General features: G+C 43.8%; 1 protein-coding gene across 1 annotated transcript in view; it reads left to right on the top strand.

Moving 5' to 3' along the window:
* Positions 1-16943, top strand: part of LOC118393816 (potassium/sodium hyperpolarization-activated cyclic nucleotide-gated channel 4-like) — a 101905-nt gene that overhangs the window by 40085 nt on the left and 44877 nt on the right. The window contains exon 3 of the mRNA XM_052462170.1: positions 15199-15360. Within this exon, the coding sequence (XP_052318130.1) occupies positions 15199-15360 (162 nt within the window). The remainder of the gene's footprint in view (positions 1-15198; positions 15361-16943) is intronic.

The raw sequence follows: 16943 nt of genomic DNA on the forward strand, positions 1-16943 counted from the left end.
GGTAAAATGCCTTCAAATCCCTGCTGGGTGTGTTCACCTGAGATTTTTACTTTGCATGAACAATGGGGGGAGTTTGAATAGCTGGTTGATTGCCAAACAGACCACAACACTAAACCATACCATACCCAGGGGCATTTTAAAAGGGGCCTTTCAACCACACCGACAGACAGTTTGAGGCAGCATACCACTCAGGTTGTCAAGTATACATCAAAGACCACAACACTAAACCACACCATACCCAGGGGCATTTTAAAAGGGGCCTTTCAACCACACCGACAGACAGTTTGAGGCAGCATACCACTCAGTTGTCAAGTATACATCAAAGACGCAGCATACCACTCAGGTTGTCAAGTATACATCAAAGAGGCAGCATACCACTCAGGTTGTCAAGTATACATCAAAGAGGCAGCATACCACTCAGGTTGTCAGCATACCAGCATACCAGGTTGTCAAGTATACATCAAAGTAGAGGCAGCATACCACTCAGGTTGTCAAGTATACATCAAAGAGGCAGCATACCACTCAGGTTGTCAAGTATACATCAAAGAGGTTGTCAGCATACCACTCAGGTTGTCAAGTATACATCAAAGAGGCAGCATACCACTCAGGTTGTCAAGTATACATCAAAGAGGCAGCATACCACTCAGGTTGTCAAGTATACATCAAAGAGGCAGCATACCACTCAGGTTGTCAAGTATACATCAAAGAGGCAGCATACCACTCAGGTTGTCAAGTATACATCAAAGAGGCAGCATACCACTCAGGTTGTCAAGTATACATCAAAGAGGCAGCATACCACTCAGGTTGTCAAGTATACATCAAAGAGGCAGCATACCACTCAGGTTGTGAAGTATACATCAAAGAGGCAGCATACCACTCAGGTTGTGAAGTATACATCAAAGAGGCAGCATACCACTCAGGTTGTGAAGTATACATCAAAGAGGCAGCATACCACTCAGGTTGTGAAGTATACATCAAAGAGGCAGCATTGCTAGTAAATGAATCTCATCACCATCAAACCCATTTGTCTTTATGTCTTCCTGTTAACTGGGAACTGGGGCTGATATGAGGGGCTAGCCAATCACAGAAGCAGATTCTATACAGTATGCGTGTGTGTGTGCGCGAGGTGTGCTGATCGGCACTGGGTAAGCAGGATCTGCCAAAGGCCAGCTCTGCCTCGGTGCTGAAACACTACAGTGGTAACCTCACAGAAATGTCATCTGTCATCTCCGAATAACTTGTCGACCACATCTCACCACCTGATTGACTTTTTTACTTTTTCGCCATGGCGACTACATTTCAAATTAAATCTTTTTTTTTCCTTGTTTTTCAATCAACCAACAAAACACATTCCACATTCACAGATGTGACAGACTTTAAAAAATGAATAAATAATAATAACTAAAAATAAATAAATAAAATGATATATATATATACACATATCATACATACATACACCCACATATACATATATACACGTACACATATATATACATATACATACACACATATATATACACACAAATATTTTTTTTATTTTTATATATATATATATATATATATATATAAAACTTGCAACAGCACTATCAAGGTTCTTATTAGCTATTTCCAGCCTTAGCTGAGACGCGAGCAAATAATTCATTTTTAGATTTTACAGCACCTTACACAACATCCCTAATCCCTAAATTCCCTAATCACCCCATTCACTCTGTCCAATTTGAAATACAGTTAAGTAGTGGAGACCAGAGTCTATCAAACTTGGGCTGTCTCTTGCGTAGGTCATAAGTGAGCTTTTCAAGAGGGAGAAAGTCAACAATCTGGTCAATCCACATTTTAAATGTAGGAGAGGTATTAGAGGCCCACAATAGAAGAATACATTTCTTAGCAACGTATGTAATAGTCATAAGCAAAGTTTCTCTGTCAGGATCAGGAACAAAGTCCTGCTGGGCATTAAGAAGATAGATACACGGGGTCATATCAAACTGTACATCTAGTATTTTCTGTGCAGCAGTATGTATAGATTGCCAGATTTTGCCAATCTCTCTACAGCTCCAAAATACATGCATATAGGTTCCACTTTCAGAGGTACATCTTTTACAGTTAGGAGAAATGTCTGTTTTCATTCTATGGAGTCTCAAAGGAGTGTAATACAATTTATACAAAAATGTGTAATTAGATTCTTTCATTTTTACATTAGTAGAGGAGCAGTATACCCTGTCACAACCTCCTCCCACAACTCATCACTGATAGTCAGACCAAGGTCCTTTCCCCAGATTATTTTCAAAGGAGTAAAGGAGGAGCCTCCTTTCTCAAAAAGGAGTCTATAGATATAAGATATTTTGCCATTAATGGATTGTGCTGTGAAAAGAAGGGTTTCAACTTCATTCAACTGAGTTCTAAAACTCCTCTTGGAAGTAAATGAGGAAATTACATGTCTAATTTGAAGATATATATTTTTAAATGGGATCTTGGCACATTGAATTCATTGCAGAGCTCTTGAAATGATTTCAGCTTAGTGGTTTTCTGAAGAAATAGGTCTGAAAAGGTCCTGATTCCTAGAATATGCCAAATATTAAAGTTGGCATCCCTCAGGGCTTTTGGCAAGTCAGGGTTGCCTACTATAGGCGAGTGAGAACATATTTGGGAGGAAATGTCCAGGTATTTCTTACAGTCCCTCCACGCTAGTAGGGTGCTGTAAATCACGAAGGTTTTGGCTATGTTGCCCACTTCACTAAAGTTATTAATGAATATAATTGAGCTTAGGGGCAATGAACCACAGGATTGGGCTTCTATCTGAATCCACGTTGACTCTTGTCTGTTTGTGATCCATGTTAGCATGTTGCGGACTTGGGCAGACCAGTAGTACAATTGAAGGGAGGGAAGGGCAAGACCATCCTTAGATTCAGGTTTCGATAGAGTGGAGAACTTGATCCTAGGTTGATCCTGGGTCTTGAACTTGATCCTGGGAGATAGCATGGGAGCATCTGAAATAAATAGTTCAGTCTATTGAGGATGTTCATGCGGATGACATTCATTCTTCCTACTAAGCTAATTGGGGGGAGATCCAGGTTTGGAGATCGTTCTTGATTCGATCCAGGAGTGGAAGATAATTTTCCTTGAAAAGGCTTTTCAGATCTGGTGTTATGAAGATCCCAAGGTATTGAAACCCCTGTGTCTTCCATTGGAATGGACATAGTGTTTTCATAGAGCTGATGAGTGTAATATTGAGAGGGCAGACAGTGGATTTGTTCAAATTTATCTTATAACCCGAAAACTTGCCAACCTGAGCAATTGTGTCTAAAATGGGAGGGATTTCTCAGGGTTGGATATGTAGGGCAAGACATCATCCGCGAAAGCGAAATCTTGTGCTGCAGGCCGCCTGCAGAAACACCCATAATACTTGGATTGCTCCTTATCAACTCTGCCAGAGGCTCCGCCCCCAACAAGTAGAGCAGGGGGGACAGCGAGCACCCTTGTCCTGTGCCCGGTCCCAAAGGGAATCTGTCAAAGTTCGGTCCGTTAGTAGTCACCATGGCATTTGGATGAGAGTATAGTGATTTTATCCATTTAATAAAGTTTGGGCCCTCCATCTTGTCGAACGCCTTCTCAGCATCCTGTGAAGCCAGCAGGACAGGGGTCTTCTGTGCGTTTACTTGATCAATAATATCAAAAAGATGGCGAATGTTATCAGAAGAGAATCTGTCTCTAACGAACCCAGTTTTGTCTGCTTTTGTTATTTTGGGAAGAAGAGTGTTTAGTCTTTTGGCGAGCAATTTGGTAATTATTTTGTAGTCAAAATCCAACAAGCTTATGGGCTGGAAGGATGAGCAGGGTAGAGTGTCCTTGTCTTTTCTGAGCAACACTGTAATGCAAGCTGTGTGCATTGAGTCTGGGAGAACTCCGTTTTTGCAAAAATCCTCCAGCATTGGCATGAAAATAGGGCTAAGTTGGGGCCAAAAAGCTTTGTAGAACTCTCTGGGGAATCCATCTGGGCCTGGGGACTTATTAGGGGGCATGGAGGTAATTGCCTTAAGGATCTCCTCAGAAGTGAAGGGGGAGTTGAGATCTTCTTGGTCGGTGGTCTGATAGTTTAGGTAGCGAGATTCCCTCTAGGAAGGAGTGGAGTTCTGCCTCCGAGTGTTTTCTCTTAGAGGTGTATATAGTTTGCAGTAAAAATCATGAAAAGTTCAATTGATATTTTTTGGGTCATATGTACCTCGTCCTCTGCTGTTCGGATAGCCATGATTGTACGCTCTGACTGCTCTTTTTTTAATTGGTAAGCAAGCAATCTACTCTGCCTATTGCTATACTCATGGTATTTCTGTTTAGTAAAGAAAACATATTTGTTTTATCTCCAGAGTATAGTCCACATTCAGTTTGGCTTTGGCTGCTTTAAGTTGACTCCAGGAGGTGCTGTCTGGGGATTGTTTATGTACTTTTTCACAGCATTCCAGCTCCCTCTCAAGATCTAGCCTGTGTGCTTCCATTGCTTTTTTCTTAGAGGAAGCATATGCAATTAGATGACCTCTTAGTGTGGCTTTAGCAGCGTCCCACATTGTGGCCGGAGAAACAGGAGAATCTTTGTTGTCTTGTGTGTAGTTGTCGATCCATGTAGTTACCAATGTATGGAACGCTTTGTTTGATAACATGGAGGTGTTGAATTTCCAGCTCTTTGACCTCGGGATGTTTTTGCAGAGGTCAAAGCGGAGATGGACAAAGGCGTGATCTGAAAGTGCTATGGGTCCGATTGTACAAGTGGCTGAATTTATGAAACTCTTTGGGATAAAAATGTAATCTATACGAGAGTAGGTGTTATGGACATTAGAGTAGTATGTATAGTCCATAGATGAGCTATTAGTCTCTCTCCAGATATATTTCAGTCCCATCTCTTTAGTATGAGAGTTCAACATCTTTGCAGATCTAGGATTTGTGGTGGGGCCTTGAGATGATTTGTCTAGGGTTGGTTTAAGGGTACAATTAAAATCTCCGGACACCATGCCAAAGGAAACACAATGCTCATTGAACAGGGTTATCATTTTTTACATGAAGCAGGAGTATCTGTGTTGGGGATGTATATGTTTAAGATAGTAATTGGTTGTCCATACAGTGACCTAGTTATCAAAATAAATCTCCCCTCCGGATCAGATATGTTTTTGTCAATTATGAATGTGTAACGATCTTCTTCATCTGATGAGGAGTATGATAGATCGGACCAAAACGCAGCGTGGTAAGTGTCCATTTTAATTCAATATAACTGATATATATAATATAAATATATATATAATATAACCAAAGTGAAACAATGAAAATCGAAACAGTTCTGTATGGTGAAACACAGACACAGAAAACAACTACCCACAAACCATAGTGGGAAAACAGGCTGCCTAAGTATGGTCCTCAATCAGAGACGATTGACAGCTGCCTCTGATTGGGAACCATACCAGGCCAAACACATAGAAATAGAAAACATAGAACACAAAACATAGAATGCCCACCCCAACTCACAGCCTGACCAAACTAAAATAGAGACATAAAAAAGGAACTAAGGTCAGGACGTGACAGAATGGAACATTCTTATGGATAAGTATGGCTGTACCTCTACTGTTTGATTTGAAAGATGAGAAATACACCTGTCACACCCAAGCTCTGCGGAGTTTGGCATGCTCGGCATCACAGGGGTGTGTCTATTGTAATAGCGCGATGTCTGCTTTTTCCTTTTTTAGAGGACATAGTATCTTTTTCTGTTTTATTGCATGACCGAGACCATGGCAGTTCCATGTCAATAGATTTAAGGTAGTAGTCATCGTCATCGAACAGTAATCGAACTTTAGTGCAAGTCATTACTGGGTAAAGGTGGATAATAGTTACAGCTGCATTCACATAAAAGGAAAATAAATGGTGTACATGAAATAGCAATCTCTGAACACCCCAGCCGAGTTCCCAAACAACTCGACATATCCCGTTGTATCTATTACCCCCCTGCTCAGTCTCAATTCTGTGTTCCAAAAAAAACACAAAAACGGGAACAGTTAGCAACGCACGTCTCCCCCTCCCCACCAAAGAAATGCCTCATCCTCTCCTCTCCGCCCCGCATTGAGTGAATGACAACATAGCCCCCGTCCTGACCACATTAAAAGAGGGAGAAAATAAAATCAATAGCCCAGCCTACATATACCTCCCCCAAGGGGCATAGGGAACCCCAAGTAATAATAGCAACAAAAAAAGGGAAATAAAAGTAGGCTGAAACATTAGTAGGCCTAGGTTAGGCTATAGAATCTATCCCTCTCAGCTAAAGGAAAGTAAATATAGATTAGACAGCTATAATGACATTTAGCGGGGCGGGTGGGTCTTTGGAAATCGGCTATATGTTGTCTTACATCCTTTAGTTAAAACAGTAATCACATTTAGTCATTGGTCCATTTCTGGGGGTAATGGCTAATGGCGCTAGCTTTTTCTGAAGCTAGCTGCTTCTTGGAGGCTTTTTCCGTCGCTAATGCTCGAGTCCGGGTAAAAAAATGTCACCTGTAATGTCGCCTTGTGTAGCCGCCATGACTTTTTGACTAAAGCTAAAGGAGATTAAACTTCAAGGGGAGGTAAGATTAGGAATTGGAAACTACTTGTGCGGAGCTCTTAGTTCATGCGGCCATCTCGTTCAAGGGTCACATGACCCCCCCCCCCTACATCACATTTTTAAAACTGCGTCACCATTTGAGCTTTACGAATAATATATATTCTTAAATTGCTGGAATTCATAGCTGAACTATTCATATCTATTGGTAGCTGAAGAGCAATCCACAGCGCCATAGAAAATACAGTACTTCCTGTTTAACTTGCAAGGTCTTTGATGTTGTTGACTCCGTTGCTTCCCCCAGCACAGAGACATTGCTCGTTGCTCTGTCATAGTTGGTCCTGGAGACGTCTGATGCCCTGTGACCTGCTGAGTGAAGGAAGGCTTTATGTTCTCACCTGTCATACTGAACAGAAGATAAATGCCTCCGCAAGACAGCACCCAGTAGCACTGTCAAAGTCAACAGAATAGCTCAGCCCCTAGTCTCCTCTAATCACAGATGATATTCTAACATCCAGGCCCACACACACCCTGACATTAAGGGTTAAATGAACCCCCTGGCTGTGGAGATGTCATGTGCTTTATTTTCTGTGTGTGCGTGTACCTGTGTGCTTACATGACTTGTGTTTTGGGGCAGATTCTCAAGTCTTGATTGGTGCCCCGTAGTCAACTATGACCCTTTGTTGCATGGCACAAAGGACTTCCCATCCTATCAAATCAGCATCTCAAGTTGTAAACAGCTATCTGTTAAACCACACAACATTAACTAACCAATAATAAACGCTTATTGAATAAAAACATTGACCAAAGATTCCATTCCAAGACGTAATAGCCAAGAGGGCTTAGTAAACTACAGTGTTTTACAGCTTACAACAGGCGGTGGTTGATGGTTGTGGTGGTTCAAATCACATTTATTTGTCACATACACATGGTTAGCAGATGTTAATGCGAGTGTAGCGAAATGCTTGTGCTTCTATTTCCGACAATGCAGTAATAATCAACGAATAATCTAACCTAACAATTCCACAATTATACACACAAGTGTAAATGGATAAAGACCATGTACATAAAGATATATGAATGAGGGATGGTACAGAACGGCATAGGCAAGATGCAGTAGATGGTATAGAGTACAGTATATACATATGAGATGAGTAATGTAGGGTATATAAACATGAAGTGGCATAGTTTAAAGCTGGTCTGCGCATGCTCTGAGGACGCGGCTGGGGATGCCGTCTGGGCCTGCATTCTTGCGAGGGTTCACAAGTTTAAATGTTTTACTCACGTCGGCTGCAGTGAAGGAGAGCCTGCAGGTTTTGAATTGTGACTCTACTTTGTCTCTATACTGACACTTAGCTTGTTTGATTGCCTTGCAGAGGGAATAGCTACACTGTTTGTATTCGGTCATGTTTCCGGTCACCTTGCCCTGGTTAAAAGCAGTGGTTCGCGCTTTCAGTTTTGCGCGAATGCTTCCATCAATCCATGGTTTCTGTTTTGGGAATGTTTTAATCGTTGTTGTGGGTATAGCATCGCCGATGCACTTTCTAATGAACTCGCTCACTGAATCAGCGTATTCGTCAATGTTGTTGTTGGACGCAATGCGGAACATATCCCAATCCACGTGATCGAAGCAGTCTTGAAGCGTGGAATCAGATTGGTCGGACCAGCATTGAACAGACCTGAGTGCGGGAGCTTCTTGTTTTAGTTTCTGTCTGTAGGCTGGAAGCAACAAAATGGAGTCGTGGTCAGCTTTTCCGAAAGGAGGGCGGGGGAGGGCCTTATATGCGTCGCGGAAGTTAGAATAACAATGATCCAGGGTTTTACCATCCCTGGTAGCACAATCGATATGCTGATAGAATTTAGGGAGTCTTGTTTTCAGATTAGCCTTGTTAAAATCCCCAGCTACAATGAATGCAGCCTCAGGATATGTGGTTTCCAGTTTACATAGAGTCAAATAAAGTTTGTCCAGGGCCATCGATGTGTCTGCTTGGGGGAATATATACGGCTGTGATTATAATCGAAGAGAATTCCCTTGGTAGATAATGCGGTCGACATTTGATTGTGAGGAATTCTAAGTCAGGTGAACAGAAGGACTAGAGTTCCTGTATGTTGTTATGATCACACCACGTCTCGTTAATCATAAGGCATACTCCCCCGCCCCTCTTATTACCAGAAAGATGCTTGTTTCTGTCGGCGCGATGCATGAAGAAACCAGCTGGCTGCACCGACTCCGTTAGCGTCTCTCGAGTGAGCCATGTTTCTGTGAAGCAAAGAACATTACAGTCTCTGATGTCTCTCTGGAATGCTACCCTTGCTCGGATTTCATCAACCTTGTTGTCAAGAGACTGGACATTGGCGGGTAGTATGCTAGATTGCGCGATTGCGCGATGTGCCCGTCTCTGGAGCCTGACCAGAAGACCGCTTCGTTTGCCCCTTTTACGGCGTCGTTGTTTAGGGTCGCCGGCTGGGATCCGATCCATTGTCCTGGGTGGAAGGCAAAACACAGGATCCGCTTCGGGAAAGTCATATTCCTGATTGTAATGATGGTGTGTTGACGTTGCTCTTATATTCAGTAGTTATTCCCGACTGTATGTAATGAAACCTAAGATTACCTGGGGTACCAACGTAAAAAAAAAAAAATACTGCATAGTTTCCTAGGATCGCGAAGCGAGGCGGCCATCTCTGTCGGTGCCGGAAGTAATGTTGTGGGGGGGGGCAATAACGCTGTCATAGATAATGATATTCTAAGTGGTGTGCAAATATCCATCATATCAAAGGGAGGAGGCTGCAATCAGTGCCATGGCATCTCTCCTGTCTGTCCTCCTATCCTCATCTCTCTGTGTCTAGACAGCTGGGCTGTACTCATTGTCATATTTCATTGGGATAAAAATAAGACGCTGGCCGAATATCCTCCTCATCAGAGTTGTCTCCTATAGACAAACCCAGTGACTTGAATTAAATTAGTCAACATGTTATTAAATCAAACTCAAACGAATGCACTAATGACTCATTTGTGAGAGTGGCTCCCATGCCAGATGTCTTCAACATCACCATCCCCCTGCTTGCTGCTTTTAGTAGGGATGCAGAGGCATTTGGGGCCTTGGTGAGGAAATATTTTAAACGCCAAAATTGTCAACGGCCTTATGTGGAAAGAATACAAAAGCCAAAGCATCAAGCCCCAGAATTAGATTTTTTTTTTCTCAGTCAGCACTTCGCTGCACTTAATTTTGCAGAAAGAGAGAAAGAACATCCTTAAATACTTTTCCAACTTAACGGTAACAAGAATAAAATTAGCAGGCGGCGGTGGATAGTTGTCAACATGGCAGACAATTCCACAGTGTTTTGAACTTGGTGTCAGGAGCTTTTGGAGCACCACCATCTGTGTTTGTTTAGTGCATGGAGGCAGGGAGTCCATCTTCCTATTAATATTGGCATCTGGGATTGTTAAGATGGATGGCTTTTCTGCCCAACTGGCTGTGTGCAGGATGGAGGGAGGGGGGGATTATCCGATATGCCACAGAAAGAAATCCCAAGGTGCTTTGATAAGAGTGAGCCACGTGGTTGCCAGGCAGGCAGGCACGCCGCGAGGGAGGGAGAGCACTTCCATTCATTTTCCACCCAATAAATCTGCACACACAAAATATGCAAATAACGCAAATCAGCCAATCAGTCCTCCACTTGGTGACCCGTACCTTGACCAAGGACTGCTGTTTCACTGATAAGAAAGAAGAAAAGGTTTAATGGGGTATTATTGAGTGCACAATGAGGCTTGCCAGCAAGAGTGACAGGTCCTCAAGACTGTCTGTGAATGTGCCTTGTGTGATATTAATACCCACAGCAGGGCCCCTTAGAAGACTTCTACATTAAAATGTGTAATCCGGCACGCACCCATCGATGCTTCTCGGTAGGAAGCTGAATGAAAGCGTTCTGTGGCTTCCTCAAAAGCCCTCCAGGCCAAGGCTTGTATAGACAGCTGATGAAAGAGTGCCCCATGTGGTTCTTTCTCTCTGTCGCCCCCATTTCTTTATCTACACAACTCCCTTGTCTACCATTACAGTGTGGATGAGGTTCTGGCATTTTACTGTGTCGCCCATGTTGTCCTTTTATACTGAATTCCAGCCCAATGTTGAAATAAAATCAGAAAAGGGGGGTGGGTGGCAATATGAAAGTGGCATCAGTGAAACAACAGGAATGGGAGATTTCTCTTGGACTTGGTGGAGACACATGATGCCAGGCATTCATCATCATTAGCAGCCTGGACGGCGAACACCAGATGCCGCAGCATAGCATTACATTGACTGTCTCACCCACAGACGTATGCAGCTATTCTCTCTCTCTCTCTCTCTCTCTCCCTCTCCTCACCTGGACCACACTCTTCTCTCTCTCTCTCTCTCTCTCTCTCTCTCTCTCTCTCTCTCTCTCTCTCTCCCTCACCTGGACCACACTCTTCTCTCTCTCTCTCTCTCTCTCTCTCTCTCTCTCTCCTCTCTCTCTCTCTCTCTCCCTCACTCCACACTCTTCTCTCCTGGACCACACTCTTCTCTCTCTCTCTCTCTCTCTCTCTCTCTCTCTCTCTCTCTCTCTCTCTCTCTCTCTCCCCCTCACCTGGACCACACTCTTCTCTCTCTCTCTCTCTCTCTCTCTCTCTCTCTCTCTCTCTCTCTCTCTCTCTCTCTCTCTCTCTCTCTCTCTCTCTCTCTCTCTCTCTCTCTCTCTCTCTCCCTCACCTGGACCACACTCTTCTCCCTCACCTCTCCTCACTCTCTCTCTCTCTCTCTCTCTCTCTCTCTCTCTCTCTCTCTCTCTCTCTCTCTCTCTCTCTCTCTCTCCCTCACCTGGACCACACTCTCTCTCTCTCTCCTGGACCACACTCTCTCTCTCTCTCTCTCTCTCTCTCTCTCTCTCTCCCTCACCTGGACCACACTCTTCTCTCTCTCTCTCTCTCTCTCTCTCTCTCTCTCTCTCTCTCTCTCTCTCTCTCTCTCTCTCTCTCTCTCTCTCCTCTCCACTCTCTCTCTCTCTATCTCTCTAACTCTCTCTCTCTCTCTCTCTCTCTCTCTCTGGACTCTCTCTCTCTCTCTCTCTCTCTCTCTCTCTCTCTCTCTCTCTCACCTGGACCACACTCTTCTCTCCCTCCATCTGTCTGAGATGACTCTGCAGCTGTGACTGTGACTGCCTGTGTGTCCCAGATAGCTTCCTGACACGATCATGTGTCTCCCTCTTGATCAAGTGGATGTCTTGTCTGGGCATGTCTGTCTTTCTGGACTGGGTCCTTGTTTTTTCACTGTAATATCGGACAATTTAACATTCTTTAAATCTAAAATAAACAAAACACAAATGATCCTTCCACATTTACGATTTGTTTAGAAGACAAGGATGATGTACATGTGAATATATGACACTGTATAGTTTTGTATTAATTATTGTGTAATGCAATGTGCATTAGAAGTAATCTTGACCCCAACACAGACACATAACATATGTATTCGATATGACATTAGTTCTGTTGAAGACATTCCCTAGCTATTAACCGTAAAAATGTAAGGGAAATTGAAGGTCACGTAAGGTGGTAAAAGCCCTGGTTTCAAACAGAGTAGAGCTCGTCCATAGCTCTCACCATTGAGAGCACTGATGAGGTTAGGTGTTAGAGTAACGTGGCTGCCAACAAACCCCTGCCCTTAAGATACCTTTGTAGATTGTCTGGCGGGCCCTCATCATTCATGGCTCTGTTGTTTAGCCAGATAGTCATCCAGCCAGGCTTATTGTATGTCCCTATCAATTAAAACAAAGAGGCCAGCCATCCATCATCCCTTTAATGTGCTGTACTCTACAATGCGTGTGTGTGTGTGTGTGTGTGTGTGTGTGTGTGTGTGAGTGCGTGCGTGCGTGCGTGCGTGCGTGCGTGCGTGTGCGCGCGCGTGCGTCTGTGTGTGGCTAAGCTGCGTGTTGTGACATGCCAGCAGCCCCAAATGACTTTAGAAGCAAATGACAGTGAGTGTATGGTGTACAGTGTACAGCCCCTCCCCTATAAATCTCTAATTAACACTTGGCAATTAAAGTTTTTAGTAAAAGACTGTCAAATCACCAGGAATTCAGCTAAAGAGAGATATGTGAATGTATGAAATGATTTGAGAGAGAGAGTGATACATGACTTCTCCTCCTTCTTTAGCCTCATAATAAATAATAAGCTTAAATAAGCTTAAATTTCTCAATTTAGTGGGAATGGGAATATTATTGGGGTAATTGAGTTAAGGCTGAGAGAAGATATAGGCTAGGAAGATATATAGCTAGGAATCACCACCCCCCCACTGAAATGCACTAGTTAAAGCCCCTGCTCTCTTTCTCTGTCTCATTTGCCAGTACTATCTGGAGATTTGCATTGCATTATTCTGAACAAGTCAGGAGAGATTTATACACCATTCAGTGCAGAAGTTCAAAAAGTATTTTAAGGGCACATCCAACTGGGCACAAACGTCACTTCAGCGTCTATTCCACGTTGGTTCAACATAATTTCATTGAAATGACGTGAAAACAACATTGATTCAGCCAGTGTGTGTGGAGTGGGATGGAACTTCTACAGGTAGAAAGATTTGACAGTAGAGTTTTCTTTGTACAGTACTAGTAGTCTTGGACAGGTATCAGCATCTCACCCATGTAGCTGCCCTATTCAAATAGAGCAATATATATAGAATAAGCGACCTTCTTAGCTCTATCAGCTTGACACTTCACGTTGACGAGCTCCATGACGATTGTAATGTTAGTGACATAAGATGCTCGGACAGGAAGTGTGAACGGATAATTCATTCAATGTTTTGCTGTTTGACCGAGATCCTGTGGGCTTGAACAATGTATGTTTTATATCATCCATTTTTAATGTCTACATTTAAATACATTACAAACGCATCCACTGTATCAGAGAGCTCACACTTTTACAAATGAAATCATCTCAAGTGTGAGACTAGATTGGGTAGTTTATGATTTATTCATTTGACACACATGGGGATTTTGACAGCCCTGTAATGTTATGGATTGTCATTTAGTTCCAGCTGGAGAATCAACATCACAATATATTGCCTCGTATCAGCTACCATAACCATTATTGTGTTTGGAAAGAGAGTGGGCTCTTTAAAAACCAATATCTCCTCCTTGTGTTTGGAGTGGAGCACAACTGTGGAGAGGAGAGAGGGAGAGAGGAGGTGAAGAAGAAGAAGAAGAAGAAGAAGAAGAAGAAGAAGAAGAAGAAGAGTGGTTTGGTAGATTAAGTGAGAAGGACACAGCCGGGTGAATGACTCGTCTCAGATGATGTAAATACGCACCGGACTAAACACTTTGAACAAGAGCCCAGAGCTGTAGCTGTAATGTCTCCACCATGCACTCACCCTGGAGCCTGGCAGCCTGATGCTTCCCTCTCTACCCAGCTCTCCCCTTTCCGGCTGGCCCCACTGACGGTGGTGATCTGATGGTGATGGCCCAGAGTCCACACTGTCCCAGAGAGGCCCGTCACACAGCCTGTCTCAGTACTAGTCCCTGATCCCTGTCTGTTGTTTCCACACAGCCACTCCGATAGAAACAACGAAGTGTCAGATCAACAAGCACTGGGCTTTAGGAGTCAACCGGAGACATCTAGCCTGGGCCAGGAGGAACGGTGGAGAGCGCCTGCCTGTGTGTGACTGTGGCAGTGTGTGGCTGCCTTCTCTTCTCTTCCCACCATTTGCCAACAAAGACGAGAGAGATCCCTCTCTCAGCCTTAAGCTTTTAAACGGCGCTGAGTGGCTTTTAATAAGGAGAACAGCAGTTAACATTGCACATCGCGGCCCTCAATGGGATTAAGTGGCTTTAAATTGTTGAAGCCATTAAAATCCACACCAGCGTAGAGTAGGCGTCCTGTAGCTGCTTATGAGTCTATTTATCATTAGGATTAACAAAGCTCGCCCGTGCTGCCCACACTCAGTCTGCAGGGACGCATACACACACCTGCCCATCCCCCCATCCACTTTGTATTAATGTGCTTACCTGAGGGGTTGATTAGAGTGATTCAATAAATCCTCCCCCATAGGCCAAGTCATGCTCACATGACCATCCTGACCATCCTCTACAGACCACCCATGTCACCGTCTGTAAAAAGCACATCGAAGATGATGTTCGTTATGGTGCTGTACGTTGAGGCTAGGGTCCTGCATGTGTGATGGAGAACACTGTGGCCTCGGTCTAGAACGTATGCTCAGATACAGACTCAATGTGGTCTGGCTCAGCCCACGTGTTGCATGTAGGAAATCCACTGCTTGGCCTTCACCTTGACTATAAAACGTATCGACCGAAAGGTTAGGGAACAAAGTAAACAGGCAACACCCCTGGAGAAAAGGGTCTTTGTAATCCAGGGCCTTGTCTGCCAGCCAGCCTACACATGTCGTCGTGCTCTAATACAATTCCTTTCCTCATCCTGTTCTGCTCTCCATCCAGGGGCGCTGCTCTGTGGCTGACCCTGTGCCTCTCAGCGTGTTTGCTATAAACTGAAGACACATTTTTGTGTCTCACAAAATGGACAATAATGTATTGTATTCTGCTCTCTCGATCCTCCGTATGACCTATGTCCTAACACAGTCCTTTCCTCTACCTGTCCTGCTCTTCAGATCTTCCATATGACCTATGACCTGGCCAGTGCCATGGTGCGTATCGTCAACCTGATTGGTATGATGCTGCTGCTGTGCCACTGGGACGGATGTCTGCAGTTCCTGGTTCCCATGCTGCAGGACTTCCCCCAGGACTGCTGGGTGTCCAAAAACAAAATGGTGGTAAGTAGTGCTTTGCTGTGCTCTTATACTAGTTGGCATCCAAACTGGCACCCTAATATCGAGGAAGTGCACTACTGGGCTCTGGTAAAATGTACACTGTGTGGAATAGGGTGCCACTTCAGACGGCGCCCAAGTCTGTTTAAATCAGATTAGTCCCTCCCTGTTATCTCATCTCTCTGTAGCTGTAATTACTGTACGAAGCCTGTAGCATCATGGGAAATGGCTGCCTTGCATATCTGTCCTCCATTTTCCCGCCTAAATCCAATGTTTTTTATTTCCTTTCTCCTTTATTCGCTCACATTTATTCAATTTGCTGCTTTTTGTTCAGTTATTTGGAGCTCTCTCTCTCCCAGCTCTGTATGGTTTGGTTTTCTATATTCTGTAAGTGAGAGCTAGGCGGTGAGCTTGGCTTCGTATGAAATAATGACTTTCAGAGGACAGAAAGCCCTTATCCAATATTGGTCAAGTATTGACAATTTCCCAGCGAGCACTCCTGCTGTTCTTTAATTTCATGACATTGTTAGCTACGCTGCGGCTGCAGGTCCACGTCTCGGAGAGAGGGCGAGGGAGAGAGGGAGAGGGAGAGAGAGAGAGAGAGAGAGTCAGTCACTGGAAAGCACTATGTCCCGTAATGACCGCACTCTCCTCTGTAATTAAGTTTTCTTTGTGGTTATATAACCAGACCCTGCGACACCTGAGGTGTGACCCTGAATCAACCGCGGCACACGGACGCACAGTATAACCTGCCATGTTCCAAACGAACAGGGCCTTTTGAGAGAGAGAGAGATGATTTATGATGAGGATTTGTTGTCGAGCTCACGGAAGGCAGGCAAACAGCTCCCAGCCCTCAAAGAGGATTAATCTGGGATCTGTGAATAAAAAACAATTACATCAAATTCTAATTAGGTAATTAAAGAGAGACAGGCCAGTAGTCAGTCAGTGGAAACATTAGCCTAGCGAACACCTTTGGCATGGCATGCTGTCTACTGTCAGGGAGGGATCACTTTGACCTAAACTCCTGCTCTGCATTACACAACACCATTATGAAAATCTATGACATATGGATTGTGAGTCTATCACTGAAAAACTGCACTCTCTCGTTAAAATGTAAATGTGTTTTGTTTTGTTTCACCCAGTAAACACTGTGGCTAATTTCATTGCATGACTTTTCATTTGAATGTGGAACAGTACAGTGAGAAATATAATTGAACTGTAGCTGTTGGTCTTCTTCTAGCCAAGAGTAAATTGGGCCTGATAAGAATTAGAGGCTAGTGGTGCTGTGGCTTTTGTCTTTCCTTACAGTAGCTGGCCCATTATCTTATTGGGTCATCCGTTCTATACCTTTTTAGGAGGCACTAATAACTTTCCTATCTCTCAGGTTTTACCCCTGTGGAAATGAGTTTGAAAGCAATTTGGACATGTCACCTCAGGAGAGAGCAGATATTGATTCCGCTTGGACCACCATGGGATCTAAGGGAAAAAAAGGGCAATTTATCCACAAACGAGAAGCAAGAAATGAAAAATCACATTTTTCTAAATAGCTGACCTACTTTTTGCCTTGCAGGCGTCTTGTGTCTCGGGCT

This window comes from Oncorhynchus keta, chromosome 14 (assembly GCF_023373465.1).
Source record: "Oncorhynchus keta strain PuntledgeMale-10-30-2019 chromosome 14, Oket_V2, whole genome shotgun sequence".
NCBI lineage: Eukaryota > Metazoa > Chordata > Actinopteri > Salmoniformes > Salmonidae > Oncorhynchus > Oncorhynchus keta.